This window comes from Oryx dammah, unplaced genomic scaffold, assembly GCF_014754425.2.
Source record: "Oryx dammah isolate SB20612 unplaced genomic scaffold, SCBI_Odam_1.1 HiC_scaffold_11208, whole genome shotgun sequence".
Taxonomy (NCBI): Eukaryota; Metazoa; Chordata; class Mammalia; order Artiodactyla; family Bovidae; genus Oryx; species Oryx dammah.
Window position 1 is genome coordinate 521741 of NW_024080601.1, and position 12271 is coordinate 534011.

Here is a 12271-nt window from a genome sequence, read left to right on the forward strand (position 1 = left end):
TAATTTTTAATGAGTGAATAAGTTTGCAAAACCACCACCCTGATCAAAATGAAGAACATTTTTAGCATACTTTGGGCCCCTTCCCAATCAACCCCACCCAAAGGTAATGTCTATTCTAACTTCTACAACCATTGCTTAGTCTTGCCTGTTCTTAAACTTTATATAATCAGAACTGGTGCCTGGATGGTTTTGTTTGTGTCTGAAATAGATCCATGTTGTCATACAATATTGATGGTTCATTCCTTTTTACTGCTGTTTTATAAGGTTTCCCTGGTGGCACAGATGGTAAAGAATTTGCCTGCAATGCAGGAGATGTGGGATTAATCCCTGGTTGGGAAGATCCCCTGGAGAAGAGGATGGCTACCCACTCCAGTATTCTTGCCTGGAGAATTCCATGGACAGATGAGCCTGGTGGGCTACAGTTCATGAGGTTGCAAACAGACATGACTGAATATGTATTTACCACAATTTATTAGTCCATCCCACTGTCACTGTACAGTTTGGGGCTATTATGAAAACTGCTTCAAACAATCTTTTGGTGGACATTTCTGACAGGTACACATATCCATGAGTGCAATTGCCGAATCAAAGGGTAGCCCAGATTTTCAGCTTCATTAGATTGTTTCACAAAGTGGTTGCATTCATTTTATTTCTACTTCCACTAGTTTTTGAACATGTCACAAAGGAGCTTCTCCATCGGAGTATTCCCTATGGTCTTGCGGAAAAAGAGGAGCTCAACACGTTCAGAAGTGATAAATCTCAAAGACGGAAGGAGCAGGAGCAATTTCCCAAACCTGGACAGGAGAGAGGACACCAACAGTGTGATTACCAGTTTCAGAGCCTGAATCTTGGGCACAGCGCCATTCCAGGAGAGGCAGAGGGGATGGAGAGGAGAGATGAGAGGTGCCCAGGGCAAGTAAGGTGGAATTTCAAGGAAAGGCCCCATTCACCTACCCCGGACCCACTGTGGCCTTCCTCCAGTGTTCAGTTAAGGAGTGTGATGAAAATAGTGAATAAATATTGTTTAATAGTGTAAAGATTATAAAGTAAGTTACTTACATTAATAGTATGTGACTATATTATTAACGATCATATAATTATTATAATTACATGATCATTAATACCACATATATTTGAATAAGAAAATAAATTCCTGGAAATTCCCTGATGGTCCAGTGACTAGGACTCAGTGCTTTCACTCATGGGGCCTGGGTTTGATCCATGGTTGGGGAATTAAGATCCCCACAAGCCACGTGGTGTGGGGAGAGAAAAAGGATATAAATTCTCTGTAAGCCACCTAGAATGATAAGAGTAACCATTAGTGAAAATGTTCTGAAATCTAAAATTTTTGTGGCTTGATATACTCATCCAGAAAAAAAAGTCATTGTAGTTTGTAAATGAGAACCATTTGCCAAGGCAAGTGTTCCCAGCGCAGAGAAGCTAGACGGTGAAGTCCCGAGAGGCAGATGGGGGCATTATGCTGACCTTCCTTTGGTGGGAGGTCTAACAGCCAGGGTCATTGCCCAGGGTCAGCTCCAGATTCAGCTTCTACCACGGAGGTCCATGGGAAGCCTCCCCCACCTCCCAATGACCTCCCAATCGCTTTGCGGTACCGAGGTCTTTGTTTCTCTTGTGAGAGCCAAGTGGGGGGCACTGAGCCGCCGTACACCCCCCATAAGGCTTCTGCTGGTGCTGGGGCAAGCTGGGCAGCCCCAGAGCACTGTCTCTTGCCCCGCCATCCCCGCAGCCCCAGTCTCAGCCAGTAGCCATTGTCCTCCAGACACAGCCAGGCCCGGGCTAGGGTCCACGCCTGTGGCTTATGCCGGTGCATCCCTATCTGCACCTGCAACAGATTTTGTCGTGTTCCCTGAAAACTCTTCCTCCCACCTTTCCTTTTTCTGTCTTCTACCTGTTTTCCCAAAGAGCTCCTCTCATCTCATTCCTTATCCACTCAAATACCAGGTCTGAGCCATCCCAATGCCCGGAGGCTCCGGCATCTGTCGCTGCCTTTCCATTCCCACAAACAGACCTTCAAGGACTCCCTGGATGACAGCAGGGTCTGCCTTCCTCCCTGTTGGAGGCTCTGTACTCACCACCATGCCTCTCCGTGAAGCCAGCTCTGGAAAGCATTCTCCTGCTCAGTGATCTGCAGTGGCTCCTCTCTGCCTGCCAAACCAGATGTGGCCTCTGGCTGCCCTTCAAAGTCCTGAGCAGGCTGGTTCCAGAGAGCCGTTCTGGTTTAGACCCCTACCTTCTCACTGGTGGCAATCAGTTTTGCCTTCCAAACTGGTCTCGACCTAAGAACATATGTATATTTGCTCTCTCCCTCTCACTTTGCGGGCTTCCCTGGTGGCTTAGACGGTAAAGTCTGTCTGCAATGCAGGAGGCCAAGGTTTGATCCCTGGGTTGAGAAGATCCCCTGGAGAAGGGATTGCTGCTGCTAAGTCACTTCAGTCGTGTCCGACTCTGTGCGACCCCATAGACGGCAGCCCACCAGGCTCCGCCGTCCCTGGGATTCTCCAGGCAAGAACCATTTCCTTCTCCAATGCATCAAAGTGAAAAGTGAAAGTGAAGTCGCTCAGTTGTGTCCAACCCTCAGCGACCCCATGGACTACAGCTTTCCATGCTCCTCCGTCCATGGGATTTTCCAGGCAAGAGTACTGGAGTGGGGTGCTTAGGTACCCACTTAAGTCATGGACAGAGAAGCCTGGTGGGCTACAGTCCATGGGGTCAGAAAGAGTCGGACATGACTGAGTGACTAACAATACTGACCCTTCGTAAATGATAATTTCTCTCCTTGTACACCCTCTCCTTTCTCAACACCAGCCCTGCCTCCACAAATCCCTCTCAGCAGTGCTTTGCACCCTGCCTCCCAGTGAGTCTCTGTCTCCTTCATATGCATGTGGCCCTCAGTACCAGCTAGGCTGGTCCTCAACTTCAGTGTGGCCACTGCGCTGGGCATCCCCTAGAAGCAGTGAGCTTGCTTTAGGCTTTTTGGTCCCTATTCCTGGGCCTGGTGCTCTGCCTGGCACACAGTAGGTGTCAGCCATGTGCTGGTTGCACTGAGATCCCTGTCCCATCTAATGAGTGCAGCTCTAAGACAGTGTCAGAAAGGCGGGCAGAGTGGTAGACAGCTGAAGGGACAGATGGGCAGGTCGGCAGGTGCTCAGGTCACCTCACAGGCTGGCTGGGGTGATGGGCCTTGCTGTGCTGGCTGAGCATCACCTGAGACTGGTCCTGCAAGGCCTCCACGTGCTCAGGATCCTTCAGGCCACGTGTTTCTGGAGAGAAGCAGCAGCTGTGAGCTTCCTTCCCAGGCGCCCCACACGCCTCACCACCAGCCAGGGCCTCAGGAGTGGGGAGCCCAGCAGCCCAGGAGCCATGCAGCCCTCCCCTCCTGCTCGCAGGGAAGTCTACACACATTCAGGTCTATGAGGGGTGATGGAGGGAAAGTGAGAGGCAGAAGGAAGTCACCAAAATTCCCTGCCTTCATCCCCACCCACTCTTTTCTAAGCCTTGGACAAAGACCTGGTTTGAAGAGGACTAGGGCCTTCATGCAGGCGAACTCCGTGGGGTCCACCGCCAGTGCCCGGAACCGTGAGATGGTTTCCTGCAGGATTCGAGTCTCTGCACTGGCTAGCACCAGCCGGCCCTGAGAGCTGCTGCCAGCAGAGGCCTCGGGCAGGGCCAGCAGTGGGCAATTGTCCAGAGGCAGAGACCACTGGATGGCTCCAAGGAGGAAGAGTTCACTCCATGCCTCTTCCAGCAGGATCACCTGTGCCCAGAGAGGGGGTGAAGGCAAGTGTGATGGCTGATGCACAGCTCCTCTCACTCAGCCTGGAACCTCTGCCAAGTTCTCAGCTGTCAGGACAGGACAGTCTGGTCCCAGGTACCCAGAACATTCTGACCTCTGCTTCACATCAGCCAGGGCTCGGAGCTCTGGGACTTGGCACCATCCAGCCCAGATACCTCAGCTCTAAGACACTCTCTGGGCTCCATCGAAAGGTAAAGGTGGAGCACAGGCAAATCCTGGAGCCGTGAGAAGCTGGGCAGCTCAGGGACACTCCCCACTAGCATCCCAAGTTGGCCATACTCAGCAAACTCCGTCGCTTCTGAGCTGCTTCATCCAAACCACCAGCTAAGGACTGCCGCGCTCAGTGGGCCTCTCCCCCTGGATGTCCTGACAGGTCGCCTTGTTCATGAAAAGCCCAGAGGAGTGAAGAGGCTGGGCTGAAACTCAAACCCAGAAGTCAGGGGCATTTGTGTTCCAAGGGAGCCCAGATTTGCCCACTGATGCTGTTCACAGTGTGCAGACCACCCTGTGATGTAGAGACAGAGCATCTCTAAGGCCAGAGGGTTTGTCTAGGAGGAAATAAGACCCAGAGGAGCATAGACACTGCCTTCTAATGTCTGGTCCCTGTGCTTTCCTGGCCATCAGTGTCCCCTAGGTGATGACCCCAACTGCCACATCCCAGAGATATGTGCCCATGAGCATCGCTGACTCTGAGGTATGGGTGTCTCCAGCCTTCACCATCTGCAATCTGCGTGCCCCTCCAATCATCACCTGCACAAGGAGGTGTGCGCCCCCAGCCCAGCAGACTTGTGAGCCCCGCTGATGAGTATACCTGATCCCGGAAGGGCAGGTTGGAGAACACCGGCAGGTTCTTGGCCCACTTGACGGCCATGAAGAGCAGGCGAGCTGATGTCTCATGGATGCTGTCCAGGGCACAGGGGGAGGAGGAGGAGTATGGGGACGAGGGGAACTCGGGATCATTGCCGGTGACATCGATATTCTCATCGGCTGTCGGAAGAGAGGTTGCGCCTCAGCCCCTGTTCTGAGGCAGGCAGAAGTGGCTTCTCAGGGACCTAGGTGTGGGACCTGGAGCTCAGCCGTCAGCCCACTTACCATCCTCGGGCTCCAGCTTAGTGCAGGTTTCGGCTGTTATCAGGCTGGCCATGAAGTGGTGGTGCCCCGGAGGCGTGAGGGCCTGGGGTCCCAGGGCTCTGGCGGCAGACACAGGTGTGGGCCCCCGAGAGCTGGGCCCTGCGAGAGCAGGGGGCGTTGCCAGGGGCTCCAGCCGGGGCTCCGTTTCTGACTCCATGCTGTCCATTCGGACCTGGGCGGTGTTCCGCGGCTGGCGCTCATTCTGCACGGCTGGGGAGGTGGGAAGGGTCAGGACACCCGACGGATCATGCACCCCTGTCTCTTCTGCCACGCCTCTCCGGGATGGGGTTCTTGACTCACCATCCTGGTTCATGCCCGCCTGCAAGCACTTCTTCAGCCGGCAGGCCTGGCACTGGTTGCGGTGGGCCTTGTCCACCGGGCACATCCCTGCCCCCACCTGGCACCTGCGGGTGGAGGGGAGCCCCGGGGAGTCAGGGTCCTGCCCGGGCCCTGGGCCGTGGGTTTCAGACACTGTGGCTGCAGCCCCTTCTCCCCTGAGCGCCCTCCACTCCCTCCCTCCCAGGAACACTCAGCGGCCGCGGGACTCTGGGGCGGAGCGCCCCCTCTCACCTGTAGATGAGCCTTCGCCTCACGCTCCTCTTGAAGAAGCCGCTGCAGCCGTTGCAGGCGTAGATGCCGTAGTGCTTCCCGCTGCTGCTGTCCCCGCACACGCGGCACTGGAGCGAGGCGCCCACGCCTAAGGGCAACCCGGGCTGGGTGCGGGCTGCGCCGGGCCAGCCACGCGCCATCCCCACCTCCCGAGGGACCCCTCCACCCTCCTTCCCTCACCGCCCTCACGCTCCTGCCCACCCACATTCAGACACACCCGTGTCTCTCCCAGCTGGAAAACGTGTCCCTTGTCACACCCCTCCCCGCTTCTCCAATGGCCAGTTCTCAACAAGTGACCCTCTCTGTTCCACTTCCCGGTCCCCCTCTGCAGGTGGGCTCAGGCTCCATCCTGCACAAGAGCCTTCTGGACACCGCCTCTAGGGATCTCTGCTCCCGACCTCTGAGGGCCCTCTTCTCTCCTTTCTTCTCCCATCTGATCAGCTATGTTTCTAGGATTCTGGGTTTCTTGGCAGGTTTCCTTAAACTTGCTTATAGCCCTGGGGGCTTGGCCTGAGTTGCTCTGGCTCCTATCATGGTCCCTGCAAACATGTGACCCACACTCCTCTCCCCAAGGGTCTACATCTGCCTCAAGGAAAACCATACCTGTTGGCTCCTCCCCCAGGCCCCACCTGCCTGGAGACTCCTTCCTGGAGGCGGACACGGCCGCCGGCACCGCTGCAGCCATGTTGGAGCTCATGGGCGCTGTCGGCCTGTCCTGGCAGGTCCCAGGGCAGCCTCTGCCTGCCTAAGGGAAGCCTCAGGATTTCTGAGCTGGACCCAGCCCCTGCCTCCCTCTCTGAAACTCTGTCTCTCTTCTATCTCTCCTTCTCCCTCTGTCTCTTTCTCTCCCCCTTGCCTCTCTTCTCTGTGCTCCTGCCTCCTGCCCCCTCTGTCTAAACTCAGGAGCTGCCCCAACTTGCCCTCACAGCAGCAGCTCTGGCTCGGGGAGATTTCTCCCAGGGCAGTGCTGGACGCAGCTTATGATCCTCTTAATCTTTACTGTCTCCACAGGGGATCAACCGGCCACACCTGCAGCATTACCAAGGTGCCCCTGGGAGCCGGTCAGTCCTGCTGCCCCCACACCAGCTCCTGGGCTGCCCAGTTCCTCGTGCTCTGTGCTCCCGAGCTGTTCAAATTGTTAAGGGAGGTGTGGACTCCATCTACCCCAGGACAAGTGGGTCTGGGGACAGGTGTGTGTGGCTCCACACATGGGTGCTCACTGCTGGTCCTGGGTAAGTCCAGCTTTCTGCCCCAGTGCTTCTCATCTAATCCCTTGATAAGAGACTGCTTAGGGCCCAGGATTTGAGGGTCTGGGCACCCCTGGAGGGCTAGCAGCCCCTGGATGCCCCTACAGAGGCAACTCCCATCACAGGTGGAAATGGGTTAGATGTAGGGTCTGAGGCTGGCCTGCAGGCAATGGGCGCTGGGCCCAATGTGGAGGGTCTCCTGCAAGACTGGAGGGGGACACAGCCCCTGCACCTGCCTACCCTGACTTGCCTTCACAGTCCCAGGCAGGCTGGTCCCTCGGCTTCCCCAGACTCAGTCTTCCCAGCTCGAGCCCTGGAGCGAGGGTGGAGACAGCCAAGACAGATCCAAGTTCAAATCCCTGCTCTCTCACAGCCAGCCACCCCTCCCTGAGCAATGATTTAACCTGTCTGAGCTTCAGTCTCCTGGAAAAAGGGGTGACAAGAGTACCTGCCTCGTAGAGCAGCTGGGGAAGCTAATTAAGATGATTCTCCAAGTGTTCTGGGGCCTGGTTCTTAGTAGGAGCATAATAAATGATGGGGGGCTTCCATGGTGGCCTAGTGGTAAAGAATCCTGCCAGTGCAGGAGATGCGGGTGCAATCCCTGACATCCTCCTTGGAGAAAGAAATGGCTACCCACTCCAGTATTCTTGCCTGGGAAATCCCATGGACAGAGGAGTCTAATGATCTGTAATCCTTGCAGTCTCAAAGAGTCGCACACGACTTAGAGACTAAACAAGAACAGCAATAAATGATGGGGCTGTTATTATTATTGCATCTCAGGGTTGTTGAGATCCTAGAGCAGTCCTCAGCAAAGTCTTTCCTCTCCTGCTCCTCTGCCCCCACCCCACCCCCATGCCCAGGCCAGAGCAGAAAGCCCCCTGTTGGTCTGGGTATGACATGCATCCTCAGCAGAGATGAGCTCACCTCTGAGTGCCTCTGGGGCAGGGGTTGGCCTAGCCTTAGAGCCTGAGGGGGAGGGGGACAGTGCGAGGCTTCTGGGAGGATCATGGAGTTAAGGGGACAGAGCGGGTGGTGCAGGGCCCTTATGTAAGTGGGGTTAACCCTCCCTGTGACAGGGAAGCACTATTGGGGATTTGGAAAGTCAGCTCGAGGGGCTTTGCAGGGTAATCCTCTTTCTGGGGCCTCAGAAGATCGAGGCCACTGGGCTGCGGCCCCTGACCTGGGCTCCTCTGCCTCTGCCCTTGTCTCCACCCCTCCCCGACAGGCAGTCCCTCAGGACCCTCCTTTGCAAGGCCTCCTGCTTCACCGAACCCCCAAAGCCAAGGGCATCTCCTTGAGCCCGACTGGTCAGTCCCATCTTCCCAAAGCTCCTCTCTCTTCCACTTCTGGAACACGGCTTTACCATCTTCTGTCCCCTTGAACTCGTCTGCATCTCCTGTGTCCCAGCAGACCTTCCCACTCTCCCCTCGGGTGACCTCACACAGTCACGGCTTCCACGGCCACTTCACACCAGACTCCTGCCTGGGTCTCTGCCCCGGACTTTCACCCATGGATTCCCCCAGAGTTCTGGTGTGGAGACCAACTCCACACACCACAACCAACCCATTCCCAGCTTGTCTGTACAGATATGGTCCCTGAAACCTCAGGATCAAGGGACCACCTGGAGCATCCTGTGCTGGAGGAAAGTGCCTGAGGCTGAACTGAGGGCCCCTAATCCTGGAAGTCTGGGCCAAGGAGGATCTGCTGGCAAAGGAGCTAAGGGGAAATCGGGACAGGGCGAGTCGTGGGAACAAGGGCAGGGGAGGATTCAAGGATGGGGGCGTCTACCAGGTCATGTGTCTTAGGAGGTCGTTTGTATCCTCAGTAATAAGGGAGAAGACGTCATTAAGAAGAGTGCTTACACAAATGCTGCCAAGCCTCACAGCTTCCCTATTAAGGAGTTATCATCATTGTTCTCAACTCACAGATCAGGAAACTGAGGCTCAGAGAGGTTAAGCAATTCCCTTTGGGCCACACAGCTACGGAGAGATGGAGGAGACTGTGGATGAAGACAGGGGTTTCAGACTTGTGTCTTACCCCCGAACTCCCACTTTCACCACGGTACTCTCCAAAAAGACCCAAGACCCTGAGCAGTCACTCTGCTGGGCTTTAGCAGCAGGGACCAGCTGGCACCATGGCGAGAGTTGTTCTGAGGGAGGGGACAGCAGGCCCTGGGAAGGGTTGGTAGTGCTGGGGAGGACTGGAAACAGAGCAATGGGCCGAGAGGAGAAGGAGACAGGGCCAAGGGGTTTGTAGGAAGGGCCGCATTGAGGAAAGGGTTTTTCCCTTGTCTAGGGAGATATCAAAAGAAAAATATTTGAGAACAGGAGTTCCTTTTTTTTCTTTTATAATGTGTGATCTTAATTTTTATAATGATTTACTTTCCCTATCTTAAATCCTCGAAGGCCTCAACGTGAAAACAATATTTACATTTAGGCAATGTGAAACTCCCTGTACCAGCTAATGGGGCACAACCTCTTCAAACTGACTCTAATTTTCTTCTATTTAAGGTAAGAGTTCAACACAAAATACCTTCACTGCTCACTGATTGTATTGAAAGGCTTTAATTCAGCTCAGAGGGATGATATCTGGTGAAACATAAATCTATATTAGATTCGTATTGTTCCTGTAACAAATGACCACATTAGGAGCTTAGGATAAAGATCTGTAAGTTTTAGAAGGTCAGAAGCCTGAAATGGGTCTCCTTGGGCTAAAATGAAGGTCTTCTCTAAGAGCTCAGCTGGTAAAGAATCCGTCTGCAGTGCAGGAGATCCCGGTTCGATTGCTGGGTCGGGAAGATCCACTGGAGAAGGGAAAGGCTACCCACTTCAGTATTCTGGCCTGGAGAATTCTATGGCCCGTATAGTCCATGGGGTCGCAACGAGTCAGACACGAAGATGTTGGCAGGACTTTGACGCTCCTGGATGCCCCGGAAGAGAATGCATTCCTATTTTATTTACCGTGGCCACCAGTGTTCCTTGGCTCATGGTCCTTCCTCCATCTTCAAATCCAGGAGTTTTTTTTTTTTTTTTTTATAATAAGAGATACAGAGGAGAAAGAGACAGGGGGAGAGGGTGAAGCTGAAGATGGGGTATACATCAAATATTCAATCCCTGAGCAAGCCTGGGGGTGCAGGGCATACGTAGAGGGATGGCTTTGACCTGGAGAGAGGTCGCCTGGAAGGAATCAGAGAACCCAGGGCTTCAGGAAGTCTCCCAGTCAGCATACCTCCTCTCAGACCCTGGTTTTACATCTTCCTGGCTGTGTGAGTTTGGCAAGGGATTCTGCCTCTTGGTCTCAGGCTCATCATCTCTAGACTGGGTAGACTAGAGCCAAGGGGGGTTGTGGTGGCATTCGAGGAGGTGATACAGCAGGGGTCAGCGCAGCGCAGAGTGAGAGGGAGGAGGCAGGCGGAAGGGAGCTGGGCCGAGAGCGGAGCTTGGGGGAAATGCCTTGGAGACACGAGGTCTGAAGCCCCTGGCTTAGGAAAGGGACTCAGCCAGGGACTCTGAGGCCCAGCTGAGAGTAAAGACAGTGACAGTCTGGGCAGGTACGGGGTTTTTCTTGAAGCCCCCAGCAGGGAGGCAGATGCTGGGAGGAGGTGGATACCAGGACTGCTCCGTGGCTGGATTCCTCATTTTCCTCCCAGCAAGTGTGTGGGAAGGACCTCAAGGAAGGAGTTGAAGGCCTCGGGGAGGGGCTGTCAAGGGGAGAGCTGAGTGGGGAAGCAGAGAAGGAGGAGACTTCTTTCCCCCGGTGAGTCTTCTCTGCTCTTCTCCATCTGAGCTGTCCTGCCCCCTGCTCTATCTACCCAGTCACTCCCATCTTTCAAGGCCTGTTCAGGGCTCACCTCCTCCAGGCAGTCTGCCCTGACTCCTCTCTTTCTAATGGCACCTCCAGGACCAGATATTGGCCTTAATATTGGACCTCATGCCAGGTCCACTTTTTCTCCTCAGTCAATGGGAGACTGCAGGGGCCAGGTTCAGAGCATCAGGTCAGCTGGGCATGTGAATCACAAAGCACTTAATAGACAGAAGCTTATTTTTAGCTTGTGCTTCTTTTCTCGGTATTCTAGAGTGGGTATAGAATAAAAAATAAATGAATAGAAGACACTGGCAGTACCGGCAGTGTTTGACCTGCTTCTTCCTACAGTTTGTTTTGATTTTATTATATCGGCTCTTTGTGTCATTTTGATCCCAGCCGAGCTCCTGTTTCACCTTGGCCCTCAGCCCCAGCCAGAGGTGTGACTGTGCTGGGGGAAAGAGATGACAGTCCAGCAGGGCTGGGGGAGAGGGAGGTTTCTCCCCGATCTGTGACCACCAGCTGCTGGGGCAGACACCAAAGGATTACTCAGCCCAAAGCCTTGAATCTGCTGACGAAGCTGCCAGAGGCCACCTTATCACTAATACAATTATTCCCCCAGGGGACAGGTCAGCAACTTCCTTCTGACTCCCTGGAAGAGTCTGAGACAGGGTGGCGGTGGGGGCTGGGGGCAGGGAGACGGGTACATGGTGAAGGCTGCAGAAGTGACTTCCCTCTGGATGGTGAAGACCCTAGCAGGTAAAGCCCTTGCCCCAGCCTGTCTAGGGTCTTCCAAGCTGGTGTGACCGGGTCCCAGGCCTGAGAGATGACCTGGGCTCTGCCACTGGGAGGAAGCAGTGGTCCCTGGGATGAATCAGCTGCTGATCAGGCGGCCTGGGCTGGATGGCTTGGCTCCTATTCAGCCCGTGGCTGCCACAGGCTTCTCATTTGCTGCAAACCTCGTTCACAGCATTTGGGAACATGTCTTTGGGGATTTCTTTAAAATTCTCTCTTTGTTTGCTCATCCAAGAGTCTTCACTATCTCAGAAAAAGGATAGCTGGTGATGAGTGCATGGGCTCCGGAGCCCAGGACCCAGCAATTCCACTTCTAGGAAACCACCCTTTGGAAAAGTCACAAAGATTGAATTATATGGCTGTTCTCTGCAGCGATTTTAGTAAAACACCCAGCTGTAGACAACTGGCTAGATCAAGTATGCGCTGTCCTTGTGGTGGAACGCTGGGCAGCCATTCGTCCCAAGCGCATTTCCAGGGAAATATGCCCACACGATTCCAACCTCAATCCAGCTGCACAACAGCACGCACAGCTTGATTTCCTGTGTCTCGGAGGAGTGTCTGGCCAGAGATCATGGGATTCTTTTTCTTCTCTGCAGGGCCTGAGTTAATTAATGGTTTCTTTTTCTAGAGCAGTGAGTGGAAGGGTCAGGACTCTGAGGGGCCAACACCAGCAGGGAAGTTTCTCAACAAAGCCTCTTTATTTCCTTTTCAAGATAACATTTAGAAATAATCACATATTCCTTGCACAGTTTCCCAGCTTTTGGCTGCTGGAGTCTCTCTTCTAGAATTGTTTCAAAGGTCTGAGCAGAACATAAGAGGCTCCTGGCCCCATCCAAGGATGAGCAGATGAAAGACAGGCTATGCAGGACACATC

At 54.1% G+C, this 12271-nt stretch overlaps 1 protein-coding gene across 1 annotated transcript; it reads right to left on the reverse strand.

The window, feature by feature from the left end:
* Positions 1-661: 661 nt before the first annotated feature.
* LOC120860848 (photoreceptor-specific nuclear receptor) lies at positions 662-6293 on the reverse strand. The gene is made up of 8 exons (XM_040236557.1): positions 6158-6293; positions 5516-5642; positions 5246-5349; positions 4907-5155; positions 4626-4801; positions 3529-3775; positions 3176-3281; positions 662-794 (listed from the first exon to the last, which is right to left on the reverse strand). Exons 1-8 carry the CDS (start codon positions 6249-6251, stop codon positions 662-664), a joined length of 1236 nt encoding a protein of 411 aa, XP_040092491.1. The 5' UTR covers positions 6252-6293.
* Positions 6294-12271: the final 5978 nt, after the last annotated feature.

Coding starts and splice junctions, on each gene's coding strand:
- LOC120860848 (XM_040236557.1), bottom strand. CDS start 6,251: ATGAGCTCCAACATGGCTGCAGCGGTGCCGGCGGCCGTGTCCGCCTCC. Junction 5,643..6,157: donor CCTGGGGGAGGAGCCAACAG/GTATGGTTTTCC, acceptor GGTTGCCCTTAG/GCGTGGGCGCCTCGCTCCAG. Junction 3,776..4,625: donor ACCTGCCCTTCCGGGATCAG/GTATACTCATCA, acceptor CTCTGGGCACAG/GTGATCCTGCTGGAAGAGGC.